We start from the raw sequence: 16,569 nt of genomic DNA on the forward strand, positions 1-16,569 counted from the left end.
ATAGTGTTTGATATAGAGTGCACACAAGAGACGGGGGTACACCACGCTAACTATATTTACTCACACCATCTAACTTTCAATGACTGCTGGTAGTTTGAGGGGCGAGCGTGCGTTGGTGATTTCCTTAATACATTAATTCAATCCAAATTCAAAGGGTATACCATGCTGGCCCATAGCTCAAAAGCATACGACTCATTCTTTATTTTACAAAAGGTACGAGTAGAACTCATCACTCAAGGTTCCAAGCTGATGTTGTTAATGGCTGGCCATTTACAAATAAGGTTCATAGACATCCTGAATTTCCTACCCATAAAACTTAGCAAGCTGCCAAAAGCCTTTGGTTTCCCCGGGTGTAAAAGTTATTTTCCACACTTTTTTAACACCTGGGCAAACCAGAATTATGTGGGGCTCATGCCGCCTCCAGACAGCTATGGGGTTGAATATATGATACCTAATGAAAACGGTTGAGCACCAGAGGGTCGGAGGGAGCAGGTTTAGAGACCGCACAGGATTGATTCCCCCATAGAAGTACATATAACACAAAAGAAATCCTGAGGTCTAATAGTAAAGAGAAATAGGTGGTATGTAGGGTGAGGAGGGAATGACTAATGTACGTAGTGAAACTAGAGGAAGCTCCAAAACCAAGGCCAAGTAATCACCGTGGGTAACTAACCCCATCACATGGGATTTTCATCCCAAAGAAAATCTCATAATCTCTAGGGGCAGGCAGCGCCCTTATGTGAGATATGAGTCCTTCGTGTTATGATTGATAAGTATTAGACAATGGAATAAATCCACAAATGAGCCTTAAGTGAGTGGGGATTGCAGTGCTGGTGGTAGTGAAAAAAGTGAGTGTTTAAAACAAGTGACGGGACGGCCGGAAGACTTCTGTTAGACAATGCCGTCCCGATGTTGGATTAAAAAGCAAGGGGGGGCAACACTAATCTGGTCTGATCAATGAAGCAACGTGAAAGAATGTGGTCGACATGTTTCAGCCATATCGCCTGACTAGGCTAGGCTTTCATCAGGACCTAGAAGCTACTGCAGGGAAGAAAACAACGTAACAAAGGATATGAAGAGCACCCTCAACTTGATTGTAGAGTGCAAGTCTCTTCAGCGAAACATACAGCACCTAGATAACGAGATAATTTTGGGAGTGAAACCAAAAACGCTCAGTCATAATTATGAGAACAAATAAATAAATGTGGACTTGAAGCAAGGTCCAACTCACCCGTACAAACTAGGTGATGAGTTGACCTCCACCTGGCAACCGCTCAGGAAGGAACACCGCTCTGAAAAGGAGATGCAAGGCTAGTGATAGCGGCTTACAAATCGTGAGCAAGTGTACAAAGGGTGGGAAAATCAACTGAAAACTGGGGAGAACTGCCAAGGGCAGAGTCTGCACACACAATGAGCTGGTAAGATAATTGCAACAATTAAAACATGGCTATATGCTGGACACAAAGTCAGTGTGATCACGGATAATACAGATCCGTATAATAGGGTACAGGCTGAGGGATATATTGTTAGAAGATCAGCGCCTTTAAATGAACGCCAAAAAAGGCAGCAAAGGAGCCTACCTGTCCGTCGGGGAACCGGGCTGGAATGAGCCTGCAGCCGGAGGTCCCGTGTAATTGGACGGAGGCAAAAAGAAATGAAAAAACTGCCGGTGAAATGGGCCAATAGCGCGGCAGGTAAGATATACATGCTGGAGTGGAAGCCAATACAGATTGCTGTCACAAGCACCTGGTTGTAGATGGAAATGACAAGGCAGAAAAAGCGCTGTCAAAATACCGCTGACTCAATGCACCTGAAGAGTCAGAGAGATGACGCGGTGCACTAGAGGAATGCGGAAAGCCGCCGTCAGGTAGAAATGACGGCAATCAAGGCACGTGTTGCAGTGAAAAGCGCGAGTCATCTTAGAAAATACGGAAGGTGGTAAAATACACCAAATGAAGCATTGCTAATGTGCAAAGTTCCCGGGAGGCCACGGGCTGTGGGGCAGACAGTTGTAGAGCAATATCACGGCCAAAACTGTATAAGCCAATGGATGCAAAGGGAAGGAAACAAGGATGTGGTGCGGGCTGGATCGCGGTTGTCCTACTATGAGAACAGAGTCAAAAGAAGGAGAACAAGCTGAGTATTATAGCGATAGCCAAGGGATATCGTCATTAAGTCCCCGAACATGTGTTTGTAGTTTATACACCCACCTTTGCTCACGTTTAAAAAGAAAAGCGGAGCTGTCAGTTAGGTGTGACGGTATTTGGGGTTTATCAATGACAGTCCAGTGTAAATCATCAGGGGCATGTTTCACCTCCAGAAAGTGGTTTGTAAGTTTGGTGGAGGTGCGGCCACACCGTATCGTGCTCTTGTGTTCTAAAATGCGGGTTTTGATACGGCGGGTGGTCATGCCGATATATCGCAACTCGCACGGGCAGGTGATCAAATAGATCAGATGGGAGCTGTTGCAGTTCGTATGGCTCTTCAAAATCCAGGGTCGGCCTGTGCCGATGTCAATTTCCTTGGTCACAGAGGTCAAGCAGCAAGCAGCACAAGAACCGCATGGGTAATGTCCCACAACTGGAGGGAGACCCCACAGGGTAGGTTGGGTGCATCTCTGATTGATGCGTGGGCGGGTATGTACCAATTGGTCCCTGATGTTGCTGCTGCGTTTAAACGCAAAGAGGGGTTTGGGTAGCTCAGCCTCACCTATATTGAGAATCTTCCAGTTGGTAAGAATGATTTTCTTAAGTTTGTTGGAAAACTGACAATAGGTGTGGACACACGTGAGTCTGTTTTCGGATGTTTTAGGAGTCTTGGGTTCTAACAGAGCCTCACGATTGTTATTAGCAGCCCGCTTAGAAGCCCTCCGAATGAGATGTTTAGGATAGTCTCTCGCCTGCAATTGCTTGGAGAGATTGTCGGCATGTTCCTTGTATTTGTCACTAGAGGAACAATTTCGTTTCAGGCGCAGGAATTGGCCGAAGGGCAGATTGTGACAGCAATCTGTATTGGCTTCCACTCCAGCATGTATATCTTACCTGCCGCGCTATTGGCCCATTTCACCGGCAGTTTTTTCATTTCTTTTTGCCTCCGTCCAATTACACGGGACCTCCGGCTGCAGGCTCATTCCAGCCCGGTTCCCCGACGGACAGGTAGGCTCCTTCGCTGCCTTTTTTGGCGTTCATTTAAAGGCGCTGATCTTCTAACAATATATCCCTCAGCCTGTACCCTATTATACGGATCTGTATTATCCGTGATCACACTGACTTTGTGTCCAGCATATAGCCATGTTTTAATTGTTGCAATTATCTTACCAGCTCATTGTGTGTGCAGACTCTGCCCTTGGCAGTTCTCCCCAGTTTTCAGTTGATTTTCCCACCCTTTGTACACTTGCTCACGATTTGTAAGCCGCTATCACTAGCCTTGCATCTCCTTTTCAGAGCGGTGTTCCTTCCTGAGCGGTTGCCAGGTGGAGGTCAACTCATCACCTAGTTTGTACGGGTGAGTTGGACCTTGCTTCAAGTCCACATTTATTTATTTGTTCTCATAATTATGACTGAGCGTTTTTGGTTTCACTCCCAAAATTATCTCGTTATCTAGGTGCTGTATGTTTCGCTGAAGAGACTTGCACTCTACAATCAAGTTGAGGGTGCTCTTCATATCCTTTGTTACGTTGTTTTCTTCCCTGCAGTAGCTTCTAGGCCCTGATGAAAGCCTAGCCTAGTCAGGCGATATGGCTGAAACATGTCGACCACATTCTTTCACGTTGCTTCATTGATCAGACCAGATTAGTGTTGCCCCCCCTTGCTTTTTAATCCAACATCGGGACGGCATTGTCTAACAGAAGTCTTCCGGCCGTCCCTTCACTTGTTTTAAACACTCACTTTTTTCACTACCACCAGCACTGCAATCCCCACTCACTTAAGGCTCATTTGTGGATTTATTCCATTGTCTAATACTTATCAATCATAACACGAAGGACTCATATCTCACATAAGGGCGCTGCCTGCCCCTAGAGATTATGAGATTTTCTTTGGGATGAAAATCCCATGTGATGGGGTTAGTTACCCACGGTGATTACTTGGCCTTGGTTTTGGAGCTTCCTCTAGTTTCACTACGTACATTAGTCATTCCCTCCTCACCCTACATACCACCTATTTCTCTTTACTATTAGACCTCAGGATTTCTTTTGTGTTGAATATATGATGCCTGCTGAGAAAGACAGCTTTCTACAATGGCACTCTGAAAACCGTGTAAAGAAGTTTCATTTTCAAACTGAGTTGAAATCTTATTGTCAGGCTGATGTAATTATCCTGCGACAAGCATGCAACCTCTTCAGAGATGTTGTGGTGTCTATTACTAAGAAAGTCAGGGTCTTGAAACCCAAGACGCCTCAAATGACTAAGAAAGTCAGGGTTTTGAAACCCAAGATGCCTCATATGACAAAGACGGTCGAATACATAGACCCTTTTCAAAACATCACATCGGCCTCCATGTGTATGTCCATCTAAAAACACATGTTTTTAAGACCAAAAAGTATCACTTTAGTGCCACCAGACTTCTATAACGGTAAACAGAAACGTTTTTCAACCCCGTCTATCCAATGGCTCATGTACGTCTCTGAGAAGGAAGACATACATATTCAGCACGCCTTACAGGGTGGTGAATACCGCCTGGGTCCCTATTACCTGGATGGGTATGCTGTAATTAAGGGAGTGCCGACGGCCTTTGAACACAAACGCTGTTTTTACCATGGCTGCCCTCAGTGTTACAAACCCCACGAATTTAACAGACTGATGGGTGACAAATTTGAGCACTTACACAGCCGTACTCTGATGAGGGCCCAGTATGTTGAAAAATGTGGCTTTGCTATGAGGGTTCTATGGGAGCATGAGTGGTTAGATATGCTAGCAACCGACACATAGCTCTTCTCTTTCCTTCAGAGGTGTGATTTACCAGAGCCTCCAGAACCCCGCAATGCCTTTTTTGGGGGTTGAACAAATGCCATACAACTGTACAGGGCCGTTGGTGAGGGTGAGAAAATACACTACTATGATTTCACCAGTCTGTACCCATTTGTGAACAAAAAGAAGGTATACCCCTTAGGACACCTCATCATCATATATAGAGATTTGAAGCCCATATCCGAATACTTTGGGCTAATCAAATGTGAACTCTATCTTCCAAGGCAGCTTTACTTTCCAGTATTACCATACAGAGTCGATGGCAAGCTGATGTTCCCCCTCTGTCTAACATGTGCGGTGTTTAAAGAGGTTGGTGGTTGTAGTCACACCGAAGAACAAAGGATGCTCACTTGGATATGGTGTAGCATCGAGGTCCAAGCTACCTTAGAGAAAGGCTACAGACTCGGGAGAGGACACGAGGTGTGGCATTGTAAGAGGACCACGACACCTCTCTTTTCACGCCACATTAATTTGTTTCTCAGAGACAAACAGGAGGCCTCAGGATATACTGAATGGTGTACTAGTCAAGATGCAAAGCAGAAATACATCGATGACTACCACACTCATGAGGGTATACATTTACGACCCCATTTGAATTTGATAGAGGTCAACCCAGCCCTCCGAGAGTTAGCCAAACTCTGCCTCAACTCCTTATTGGGAAAATTCGCACAGCGTACAAACATGTCAAATACAACCTTAATAACAGATCCTGAGGAACTGTTTGAGTACCTTTTTGCCCCTTGTTGTGAGGTGTCCAGCTGCGAGTTTATCTATGACGAGACCGCGGCTGTGTATTGGAAATACACAAAAGAGTGCCCCACAGCGTGTAACAACATAAACATCTTCATAGCCTGCTTCACGACAGCCCACGCCCGTCTAGAGCTTTACAGGGTTATGGATAAACTCCAGGACCGCTGCCTGTATCATGATACAGACTCTGTGATTTTTCTGAGTAAACCGGGGGATGAAGATCCTCCTCTTGGAGATTATCTAGGTAATTTGACCAGCGAACTCGATAAGGATGAACATATAATAGAATTTACCTCATCCAGACCTAAGACCTACTCCTACAAAACAAACAGCAACAAAGTGTGCATAAAGGTCAAAGGTATAACATTAAACGTCAGCAACACCCAAAAAAACTATTTTGACAGTCTAAAGGATCTGGTGCACGAATACTCTGCATCGGATGATCATGAAAATGATACAACCATAGTTGTTAACCAACCATGCATTGTTAGATCCAAAAAGAAGTGTGAAATTACAACGCATCCCCTACATAAAACCTTACGCGTTGTTTTTATCAAAAGGGTCCTGACTACGGACTATAAAACACTGCTGTATGGTTATTAGGCGCATTAGAGAGGTCACCACCATACTATGGACACCAGATTACAGCATCCGTTGTCCTGCGTGTTAGCAGGGCCCTCAAACCGTAGTAAAAGCTACTTTATAAAAAAGCTCTTAGAAAATGCTGCTGGTGCTTCATCCCAAATACCTAATAACATTGTGTGGCTTTATTTGTGCTGGCAAGATCTTTATACTGATCTGTCCTGCAGCTTCCCTCATATCAGATTTATAGAAGGTATACCTGATAATCTCAACGATGATGAGCTGCTGCCACTGACCCTTGTAAACATGGTAATTCTTGATGACCTTATGTGTGAAGGTGGTGACCATCCTGAGTTAGAGAGAGCTTTTACTCAATATTCACACCACCGCAATCTAAGCATATGCTACATTGTGCAGAACTTGTTTTACAAGGGTAAGAACAGTCGCTCTATAGCACTCAACACCTCATACCTTGTTTTATTTAAAAATCCCTGTGACAAACAGCTAAACAGATGTACCCGGGAAACACACACTTCTTCATGGAGGCCTTTAACGACGCTACAGCAAAACCCGACGGCTATCTGCTGGTCGACTTAAAAAATAATACTCTAGAAGACTACCGACTGAGGGCTGATATTTTCCCTCTGATCTCCCAGTCGCTTACACCCCAAAGACCAAGTCCGAGCCTATAAAAAGCTGCGCTGAAGCCCTTTAGAGACATTTGTAGCCCGGCCCTTATAACCCAGGTGTTGACCATGTTTTACCGCCTACGCCACAATTTGGCCCTCCTGAAAACGTTGGTTGCAGACAGTCCCCAACACAGAAAGGCCCTCCTCTGCGCTGCTTCTTACGATTTAGTGGCGGCCATTTCAGAAATTGCCCTAAACACCCTAAAAGGCAACGTCCCTATATCAAAGAGACAGTTAAAGGTGTTGAAGAAGAAGCGACATCTTATCAAGAAGCTCAGTAATAAAACGGCCTCACTCATTACCAAGAAGAAACTGGTGAAACAGTCTGGGGGTTTTATAGGCTCATTGCAGTGCATAGCTATACCCTTCATTACAAGCCTCCTCTCGGGCCAGTGATGGAGCATGTATTTGGTTCCTAGACAACAGCTGGAACAACTGGGCTCTTCTGCGGACAAAACCTGGGATATACAGCGACATGAGACTCTACGACTGGATGCTGAAATTAAAGACATTTTGAACCGGATGGATCTAAACCCGTACGACAAAGCTACCCTTTACACCAGCACCCTTAAAAAATTTCTAAGCTACTACAAACAGTGGGATACCGAAAAAAATAAGCTACCTACTCTGAACAGCCAGCAGTGCCGGCGCCGGCACCGCATCCCCAACAGCCGCAGCCGACCCAGACCCCTCCCTCAGATATCATTGTTGACGACCTCCTAAGAAATATAAGCCAGAGGCACAGGGGGGCAGCGCAAATGTTGATGAGTAAACTCTCCGCTTCTAAAGACCTAATAGCGTAGAATGAGCGAGGCGAATTTCTCTACAATTTCTCTACAAGGGGCAGCTGGTTGTTGGTTCACACATGTACAATCTAGTCAAAGGTCTCACGTATCCCAAGACTCTAACGCATCAAAATGCTCCTAAAGGTTGGGATCAGTTTTTTCAAGCCGCCGATGAACTCAACATCCCTTCCACACTCGTGGGTAATAACGATCACCGCTGTATGCTTGAAAGCTTAAAGGCACCCCTCCCTCCATCCCCAGCCGCCTCTGATGTCCCACGATTATCCCCCTCTTGGAGCACCCCACCTGCACCAGCTGAACAGAGAAAAAGGCAACTGTCCAAAGCCCATACGTGAATTAATCCTTAATGTTTCTGCAGACTTTTTGAATAACTGTGCCTATTACGTGTATATATATTTCTTTAGTAATGGATGTCATTGTAATGCACAACCTACATAACTGTTTTTAATAAACACTTTTATAACTTTTCAACCCGTCTCACTCGTCTTTTAAAACATTTTAATTATGGTGTATGTGGCCGCATAGAAATACGTTGTCTTAATGCTTGTTTTAAAAAATTTCTTTATTTTAAACGTTCATCATTAAACATACACGCGTTAAATGCCCTTACAATTTTGACAGACGCTATATTATGTTTCCGCAGGTCTGACCGAGGCCCTTGTGTTTTCTTTTACATATTTCACAACTAGACTGTCATTGTTAACAAGGTCACTCGAATATAGATTTAAGAAATTTCTAAACGCCACACCCTCTGATATTTTACTGATAAAATAAATACAGTGTTCCCTGCATGTGATGGCTAACGGATCCTGGACCCTTCGCTTGTTATACTCAACCCTCGCTGCGGATTTTTTCACAAACTTGAATAAGTGCTGTGTATAGATGCTGTGTTCTGGGAACTCGGCTGTACTGTCAAACACTGTAACCTTGTCACTATTTATAAACATGGCCGCCCAGTGTGTTCCACCCTTGTAATGAGGATCGGTGTTAAAGACTAGAGTGTGGGGTCTTTCTGGTAGCCCATCGCTAGGGAAAACACCTAAAAAGTATTTCCTAGCGTATTTATGCCTGCTTAAGAAGTCCTGTATCTGCACAGTGTCCATTTCACAAACATTTTAAAGATAGACAAAGAAAATCTGTCTGGCGTGGTTAATCTGAATGATGCTGTCAAATAATGAGAATACGACCATGTTCACATTCGCAGGTAGCGGATTACTAAATCGTATTTCAGCTTTTAGATTGCCGTTTTTGACCAGGTTGTAGTGATCGCCATCTCCCATGACGGGAGTCAGGTCAAATGCGAACAGTGTGTATCCGGCCCCATTGTCTTCTCTTGTCACGGCTACCCCACAGTCCCGTAGATGCTTCCCGGTTATCGAAACCAGCCCCTGATATTCCCTGATGTAGTTGGAGGTTATAAAACTGGATGTGTAGGGTTTTGCAGGAATCACGGTGCCCTCATGGACCAGCGCAGTGTAATTGATGTTGTAGTGCTTAAAATTGAAGGGATTTGGGGTGTAGACGCTGCTAAAAGCTGTATTGTCCACAAATTCAATGATGATAAGCTTGGGGAGTTGTCCCATAAATAAATTATGTTGCTGAGTTAATAGAGTACTGGCAGGGATGCTGAATACGTTCAGAGCTACTCTTTCCACAGCATACTTGGAGTTTGATATTTGCAAAGCATTGGCGTGAGCTAGTCTGATGCTCGGGGGCACTTTTACCCTCTTTACAAACAGACTCGCTGACAGTATGTCCAGCTTGTACTGGTCCGCATCCCCGCTGATGAGGCAGAATGAGTCCTTGCTGAGCGTGAGCTTGATCTTAAGATCAATTACGTTGATGAGCAGTTTATCTTGGAAGAAGAGGTCTGAATGTATGTGGCCCAGGAGGTCAGACTGGCGACTGGCCCCCGCAAAACATGCTCTTTTTACAAAACCTTGATTGTCACCGTCCAGCTCCTTAGCTTCAAAGTGGCCATAAGTGTCCTTGTAGAAGAGCACAGCTGAAAGCTGCATGTCGAGGGCGTCGCTACTGTAATTTAGAATGCTCTCGAGGTATGCTCTGTGGGCATACATGTTATCGCTCTGTGTGATGAGACGATCGCCCAGGGTGATGTCCACCTGATTAAACGTAGTTGCTAGGGGGTTAGTGATCATAGCCACTTTAGCGTCTGCTGCTGTGTCGGAACCATCCGCTTTTACGATTTTACACAAAAGATGGAGTAACGTGTTGTTGAGATCCAAATACATATCCGTGGACTCTGATACATAAAACTCTATAGGGGGTAGAGGCGTCAAAGCAGCTAAAGGTGATACCTCCATGAAGAAGCTGTTTTTGATGCTTGTCTGCATGGGCTTTAGAGTAAACAAGTCTAACTCGGATTTGGCGCACTCGCCCGATGCACAATATACGAAGGCCATGCTTTAGTTTGCGCAGCTTTAAAAAATATTTACTTTAGAGGCGGTTCTCTTCTTGTTCGAAGCTCTTTTCCGTCTTGGGGTTTTTCTTTTCTGAGCGCGCTTTGACGAACTCCTCCTTTTTTTATAGGGGGCAGGTGGCCCTCTGCGTTTCGAAGCGCAGCGCTTCCTTTTAACACTCTCGTGAGGCCAGTACACCAAACCAGCGCCTTCTTGCGGCTGTTTGTTTATGCGTTCGGCAAGCGCCGAAGTAAGAGACTCTACAACGTCCTGGGCAATGTTCGGAGCTGCCGCTTTAACATGTGGTTTTGCAATTTCATAACCTCTTCTCAAGAAGGGCATAGCTCTTATAAACAGACTGTGGAAGAAACCTCCTAGACCGGCCCCATACATAACCGGTGACCCTTGAAAGTGCGGAGGGCTTCCATAGCCAGCCTGGTTTCGGTAATAGTCCCTGTACATAGAAGGGTCCCCGTATGTTTTCACAACCACAATGATGCCTGCTTAATAGCCTCTGTCACGTATCGGCCTTAAATGAAGCTTAACAATAACTTTCCCGTATTTAAAGGACACCGGGACGGACTGATCATCGAAGATCATAATTGAAATAGTTTCCAAATAGTTTTTAGAGACTGCGATGTAGTCGGGTATGTTGAATTGAATATTGACCATTGTATTATTTTCGCTCTGTACATGGACCCACCTTAACAGCGGTGAATAACTATCGCCGATCCTCTGGGCCTCTACAATATCGCTATACACATAGAGCGTGTAGAATCCCCCATTAATGTCATGGCACGTGTGATCCTGTTCGATCGGACTTTTAGCATTCTGTACTGTGCCTAAAACTCCTCTTAATTTGCCAGAGCAGTTAAACGTCGTGGTGCGATTAGGGGCTTTAAGAAACACCTTCCTTCTGACGTTATCCAGCGACAAATGAGTATTAGTATATGTTTTGATGCTGCCTATGGATTTGTTGATGGCATCGACAACACTTGAAACGGTTGGGTAGTAGCCATGCTCACAGGGTCCTGCTCACGCTTTATGTAAAACTTTGCCTTGCTCTATGTAAATGTATTCCAGATTCTAGGGTATTGGATTTCGGTTAGGGCTACCTCCCAATCCCTTTTCAGGTCCACAGGCTTAGCCAATTTTACAGTTTAATTAGATATCTGGTTGTCGGGGAACATGCCCTTAGAAGCGTTGGATGGCAGGGTGATATAAAAGGGCGTTTTCTCCATCTTATCAGCAGCTTTTAGACGGTCCTTAGCTCGCACACCCTTCAGGGAGCTGGCCAACACCCAACTGTTAAATTTCTCCAGCCATCCCCTCCATTTGACATATGCCTGGCTATTAGCACCTCTACCTTTCCTTTTCAGAATCTTTTCAACCCTATACACCCTGTGCGGATCGTTGGGTATCCTTTGTAACTCTTCTTTGTAAAAGACCCCCAAAACAGCTTCCCCATCGTAGTCCTTTAACCTGTAAATATACAGCCCTTCTTTATGCTCCACACTTTCAACTATAAATATTTCTTTGCTAAAAGTCTGTTGGAAGCCATTCATAAAGACCCAGTTCAATTTTGAAATCCTTACATGATCACCTTTTTCAAAAATAGGCTTCTTCACATTTGTAGCGAAATTACGCCCGTACACCGTTCTCCAAACAGATAAATATTTACTAGGAGTTACCTCTACGGGCCCTGTTTTGATGGTCTTGTGATAACTGGCATTATATACATCTAAAAAAGCCTGTAGAACATCAACGTATCTGTAGGTGTTGTGGGCCGTAAAATACCTCCACATCTTCGGCTTTAACGTTCTGTTAAACCGCTCTACAATCGCTGCTTTTACCTCTGTGTGTTACAAAATGTTGAACCCGTGGTGCTTTAATAATTTCTGAAATGTCTTGTTTAAGAATGCTTTACCGGCAACTGTTTGTAGTTTTTGAAGAAATCGCCCCTTCTTGAAGATGGCTTTAATAGCGTCTGTGACGGTAGCCCCACTTATATCGCGTAGCGCTTCTGCGTAGGCGTACTTGGACAAGACGTCTATGACGGTTAATATATAATGAGCGTCGCTGTTATGCTTTGCTAAATCTTGAAGCAAAACCAAAGGGGATGATCGATGGAGTGTTGAACATTGCAAGCACTCATCCCCAGTCAACTGATCTGGGTTAAATCCATCATCATTCTTTAGCTCACTCCGCCACCCCAATTCAGACATGGCCATATGCAAATCAGTCTGACCCTGTGCCTCATGGGAACAGTCCAGCCCGAACTGCCAAGCCATGTCTGTGAGAAGGTGGCCTGATATATGCTGTCCACTAGTTCTAGTGGGCACCTTGTATCAGTCCAAATGACCCCTTATGGTGAATGGTTAAAGACAACCTTTATTGAAAGCTATCCTAGTGGTAGCTATGGAGAGCAGCCTTCAGGCTAAGTCTTGAAGGAATATAAAACAGCTTGTTTTACCAGTCTATAAACTCTTGAATGATCAAATGAAAGGACAACCACACCTGGTATATATTCAAAATATATGTATTTAGGATAAAACACACCCCTCTAGTCTCTTTATGAGACTGGAGTTCGAAGTACTTAAACTACAAGTTAGCAATCAACAGTAATAGCACAAATACACGTTTGGGCCCTAGAGGTGTACCAAACCATATACCAAAACAGTGGTATAAGAACCACGAATGGGATAGACACAAGGCCTAGAGCCTGTAGAATCGCTGGGACCCCAAGGAACCACCCAAGGTAGTGACACAGGGGACCCACGGGGACTGTATGCAGTGTTTGGACACAACCGCGGGTTGCCGTTAGCTTCTATGGGCAATGTCGCGGTTGGAATTTAAAAAAATTAGGGACACTTAGAATCAAGTCAGGACAAAACCCTTTTGGACTTAGGAAGTTCTAGGGCTAGCACCCATGGGTGCACCGGAGTACTCGAGGTACCTCACCCAGGGAAGCTAGGTGTCTTTTGGTGTCGGGTCGCGTCGTCGATTGCAATGGAAGCCTGCAAAGTACTGCTGCTGCCGTGAAGAGGAGAAGTGTCCGAAGAGATCCAAGCCTGGATCTGGGATGGAAGGAACCTGAAAGCAGAGGAGACAGAGTCTGGGTCACTAGCCAGTGACCAAGGGCAGGATGGACCAATGCCCACAGATGTCGTGTGCTTCAGGTGAGTGGATGGGTGCCTTGACTCTTCAGCCATGAGGTCCAGGAGGTGTCGACAAAGTCCATGAGCCGTATTCGAGCTGTCCCACAAAGTCTGTTGAGTGCTGCGGTGTCGGCGACCAGGATGGACCCAACAAGCCTTGGCAACGGCAATTCACAGGAATTCTGAGAACCGACTGCGGTGCAGACCAGCAAGGTCTGAGGGACTCACCCAGTGAGGGTAAGTCAGGGCACGTCTGGAGCAACCAGGAAAGCCCAAGTAGAAGAGGGGTTGCCTTCGTGGGGACCTGCTAGCCAAAGGGCTAGTGATCGTGAAGGAGCCTCGAACGGTTGCACTTGAAACTGGCCCACTGGTCACTCGTGGAGTGGAGGCCAGCAATCTTCGGTGCAGGAGGCACTCAAGGCTGGGTCTACTTGGAGCCTAAAGCACAACTTCAAGGAGGACCAGGAAGATAGTGTTGCTGCAAAAGTTCACGGTGTCCAGGGGTCACAGTTCCACGTCACCCACGATAGCCACAGGCCTCAGCTTTTCTGTGGACTCAGGATAGCCTCGCGGAAGTGTGGAAATCCACCTCTGGTGATGCAAAGATTTCGGCGTCTGGCGGGAGCTTCAGCGATGCAGACCAGTCAGTTGCTTCTTTGGCACCTGCCAAGCAGGGGAGTCACTCCTTGACCCCAAGGGAGATTTCTTCCGTCTTCTAGTCATGACAGAAAGTCGAAGGTCCAGGATATATGTTGCTGAGTTTCATCCAGGGTAATCTAAAGTCTCAAGGACTGGGTTCCCATACTTATACTAAGTTTGGGGGTTGGACATACTCTAGGGACCCACCTATGGGAGGGTTTGGAAAGAGGGGTGGTTACACCCATTTCCTTTGTCCAGTTTCACGCCAGAGCAGGGGCAGGTAGCCCCTGCAACCAGCTTGAACTGGACTATGCACAGGGACACCAAGTGTGCCCCCAGTGCAGGACTTCAAAGCACCAGAGAGTGCTCCCTCCCTTAGACAGGAAACCTACTGTCCAGGCCTCCCCTGCCGGAGTTTCGGTCAGCTGCAGGAGGCCAGACCCGTGTCTGTGGCAGAGGCATCCATTTTGTGATGCCAGGGCTCAGGAAAGTCCTACCGGGTTAGACCAGTGTGAACATGTCTCTCCCTCTAGAAGGGTGGAATGCTACCCCCGCCGCCAGAACTGGTGGGGGGTAGTATTCCAAGATGTTTGACACCAAACACAACATGTTTTGATGCAGCCATTCCAAAGTTAGCATTTACCGCGAGGTTATAATGCACTTAAGAGTATATGGTATGGCTGTATCACAGAACAGCCATAAGGAAGTATTTCCGAAAGCTGCAGAGGAGCTCAGCTCATGCTTGGGCACCCTCTCACACAAAACCAAGCACTCTGCCTTCAGGATTATCAAGGCCTGCCATAGGAGTGACTTATAGGTTTATATGTGTCTGTATAAATATGTGGCTCTAGGTAGCCTATAGCACTGTGAGGGGTGTAAGCACACCCTTACCCAGGCTGCAGTAGCAGACCTGTAGTGCCATTTTGGAGTGCTTCCCAGGGGTGGCATAATACATGCTTCAGCCCCTGGTAGGCCTCTGAGGTACCTATGCCCTAGGTACATAGTATACCATATACCAGGGGCTTATAAGGCACTCCAGAATCCAATTAGAAATGTACCTAATGTACATGCAAACCATTTTAGAGAGGAAGCAGCTAGGCTGTGGTTCTGATTAGCAGGGCCACAGCTAGACTAAGGTTGAAAAACAGTGAAACACCAGCAAAAAGTGGGGGTACCCATGTGAAGTAGATCCTACTCTCCTACAATGTCTTCCCTGGACCGGAAACAAGAATCCTGGGACCAGTTTCTGGCTAATCAGCAGTCATCAGCCAGGCTAGCTTGAATCCAGTGGCAAAGTGAGCAAGGGACCCACATCTGGGCATACCCTGCCAATTTAGGGGGAACAAAGCAAAACCAAAGGGGATGATGGACGGAGTGTTGAACATTGCAAGAACTCCCCCCCACTCAACTGAAATGGTTATAATCCATCATCATTCTTTAGCTCACTCCGCCACCCCAGTTCAGACATGCCCATATGCAAATCAGTCTGACCCTGTGCCTCATGGGAACAGTCCAGCTCAAAATGCCAAGCCATGTCTTCCCTGTACCAGAAACAAGCATCCTGGGACTAGTTTCTGGCCAATCAGCCGTCATCAGTAGGGGTGGGCAGAATTTGCGAAAGGGACTTTTGCAAATTATCGCGAAAATGTTAAAAATCTCCGCAAACAAGTGGAAATATCGTGAAGATGCGGAAGGTTTTTTCCTGCCTGTTTGGGGTATTTTCTGCGTGGTCGCGGCTCGCCAACTTACCCATGCGTTTGCTCGCGGGCGCGGCCATCTTGTTTTCACTCTTCTCGCGGTGCATGATCGCGAGAAGAAAGACGTGATCGCGCGACCAATGACATTACTGCGGGCGCGAACTGTCGCGAGACAGCGCAAATGGCTACCAGCAATCCAACATCTCGTGGAGAACGTGACCGGATCGGGAAAACTTGTCGGCGAACGCGGGGATTCAGGTAAGGCGATCGCGCGCGCGAGAGAATGTATTATTTTACAGCGCGAGCAAGAAACAAATTATCTCTAAGCTGCGGAATGCGGAATTTTGACATTTTCGCGCTCTCCGCGGAACGCGAAAATGTCAAATTATCGCAATTTCCGAGAGCGGAACGGAAATTTAGCCCAGGCCTAGTCATCAGCCAGGCTAGCTTGAATCCAGTGGCAAAGTGAGCAAGGGACCCACGTCTGGGCATACCCTGCCGACTTAGGGCGAACAAAGCAAATCCAAAGGGGATGATGGACGGAGTGTTGAACATTGCAAGCACTCACCCCCAGTCAACTGATCTGGGTTTAATCCATCATCATTCTTTAGCTCATTCCGCCACCCCAGTTCAGACATGGCCATATGCAAATCAGTCTGACCCTGTGCCTCATGGGAACAGTCCAACCCGAACTGCCAAGCCATGTCTTCCTGGACCGGAAAAAAGCATCCTGGGCCTGGTGTCTAGCTAATCAGCCGTCATCAGCCAGGCTAGCTTGAATCCAGTGGCATAGTGAGCAAGGGACCCACGTCTGGGCATACCCTGCCGACTTAGGGCGAGCAAAGCAAAACCAAAGGGGAT

At 46.2% G+C, this 16,569-nt stretch overlaps 2 protein-coding genes across 5 annotated transcripts in view; both read right to left on the bottom strand.

Annotated features, from left to right (window-relative positions):
- The window catches only part of LOC146835006 (sodium/glucose cotransporter 4-like), a 736,053-nt gene that overhangs the window by 697,348 nt on the left and 22,136 nt on the right, over positions 1-16,569 (bottom strand). The window lies entirely within an intron of this gene.
- LOC146835007 (uncharacterized protein F54H12.2-like) lies at positions 8,910-10,217 on the bottom strand. The gene is made up of 2 exons (XM_085599953.1): positions 9,729-10,217; positions 8,910-9,617 (listed from the first exon to the last, which is right to left on the bottom strand). The coding sequence occupies exons 1-2, from the start codon at positions 10,215-10,217 to the stop codon at positions 8,910-8,912; spliced, it is 1,197 nt and encodes a 398-aa protein (XP_085456079.1).

This window comes from Triturus cristatus, chromosome 4_2 (genome assembly GCF_964204655.1).
Source record: "Triturus cristatus chromosome 4_2, aTriCri1.1, whole genome shotgun sequence".
Lineage (NCBI taxonomy): Eukaryota > Metazoa > Chordata > Amphibia > Caudata > Salamandridae > Triturus > Triturus cristatus.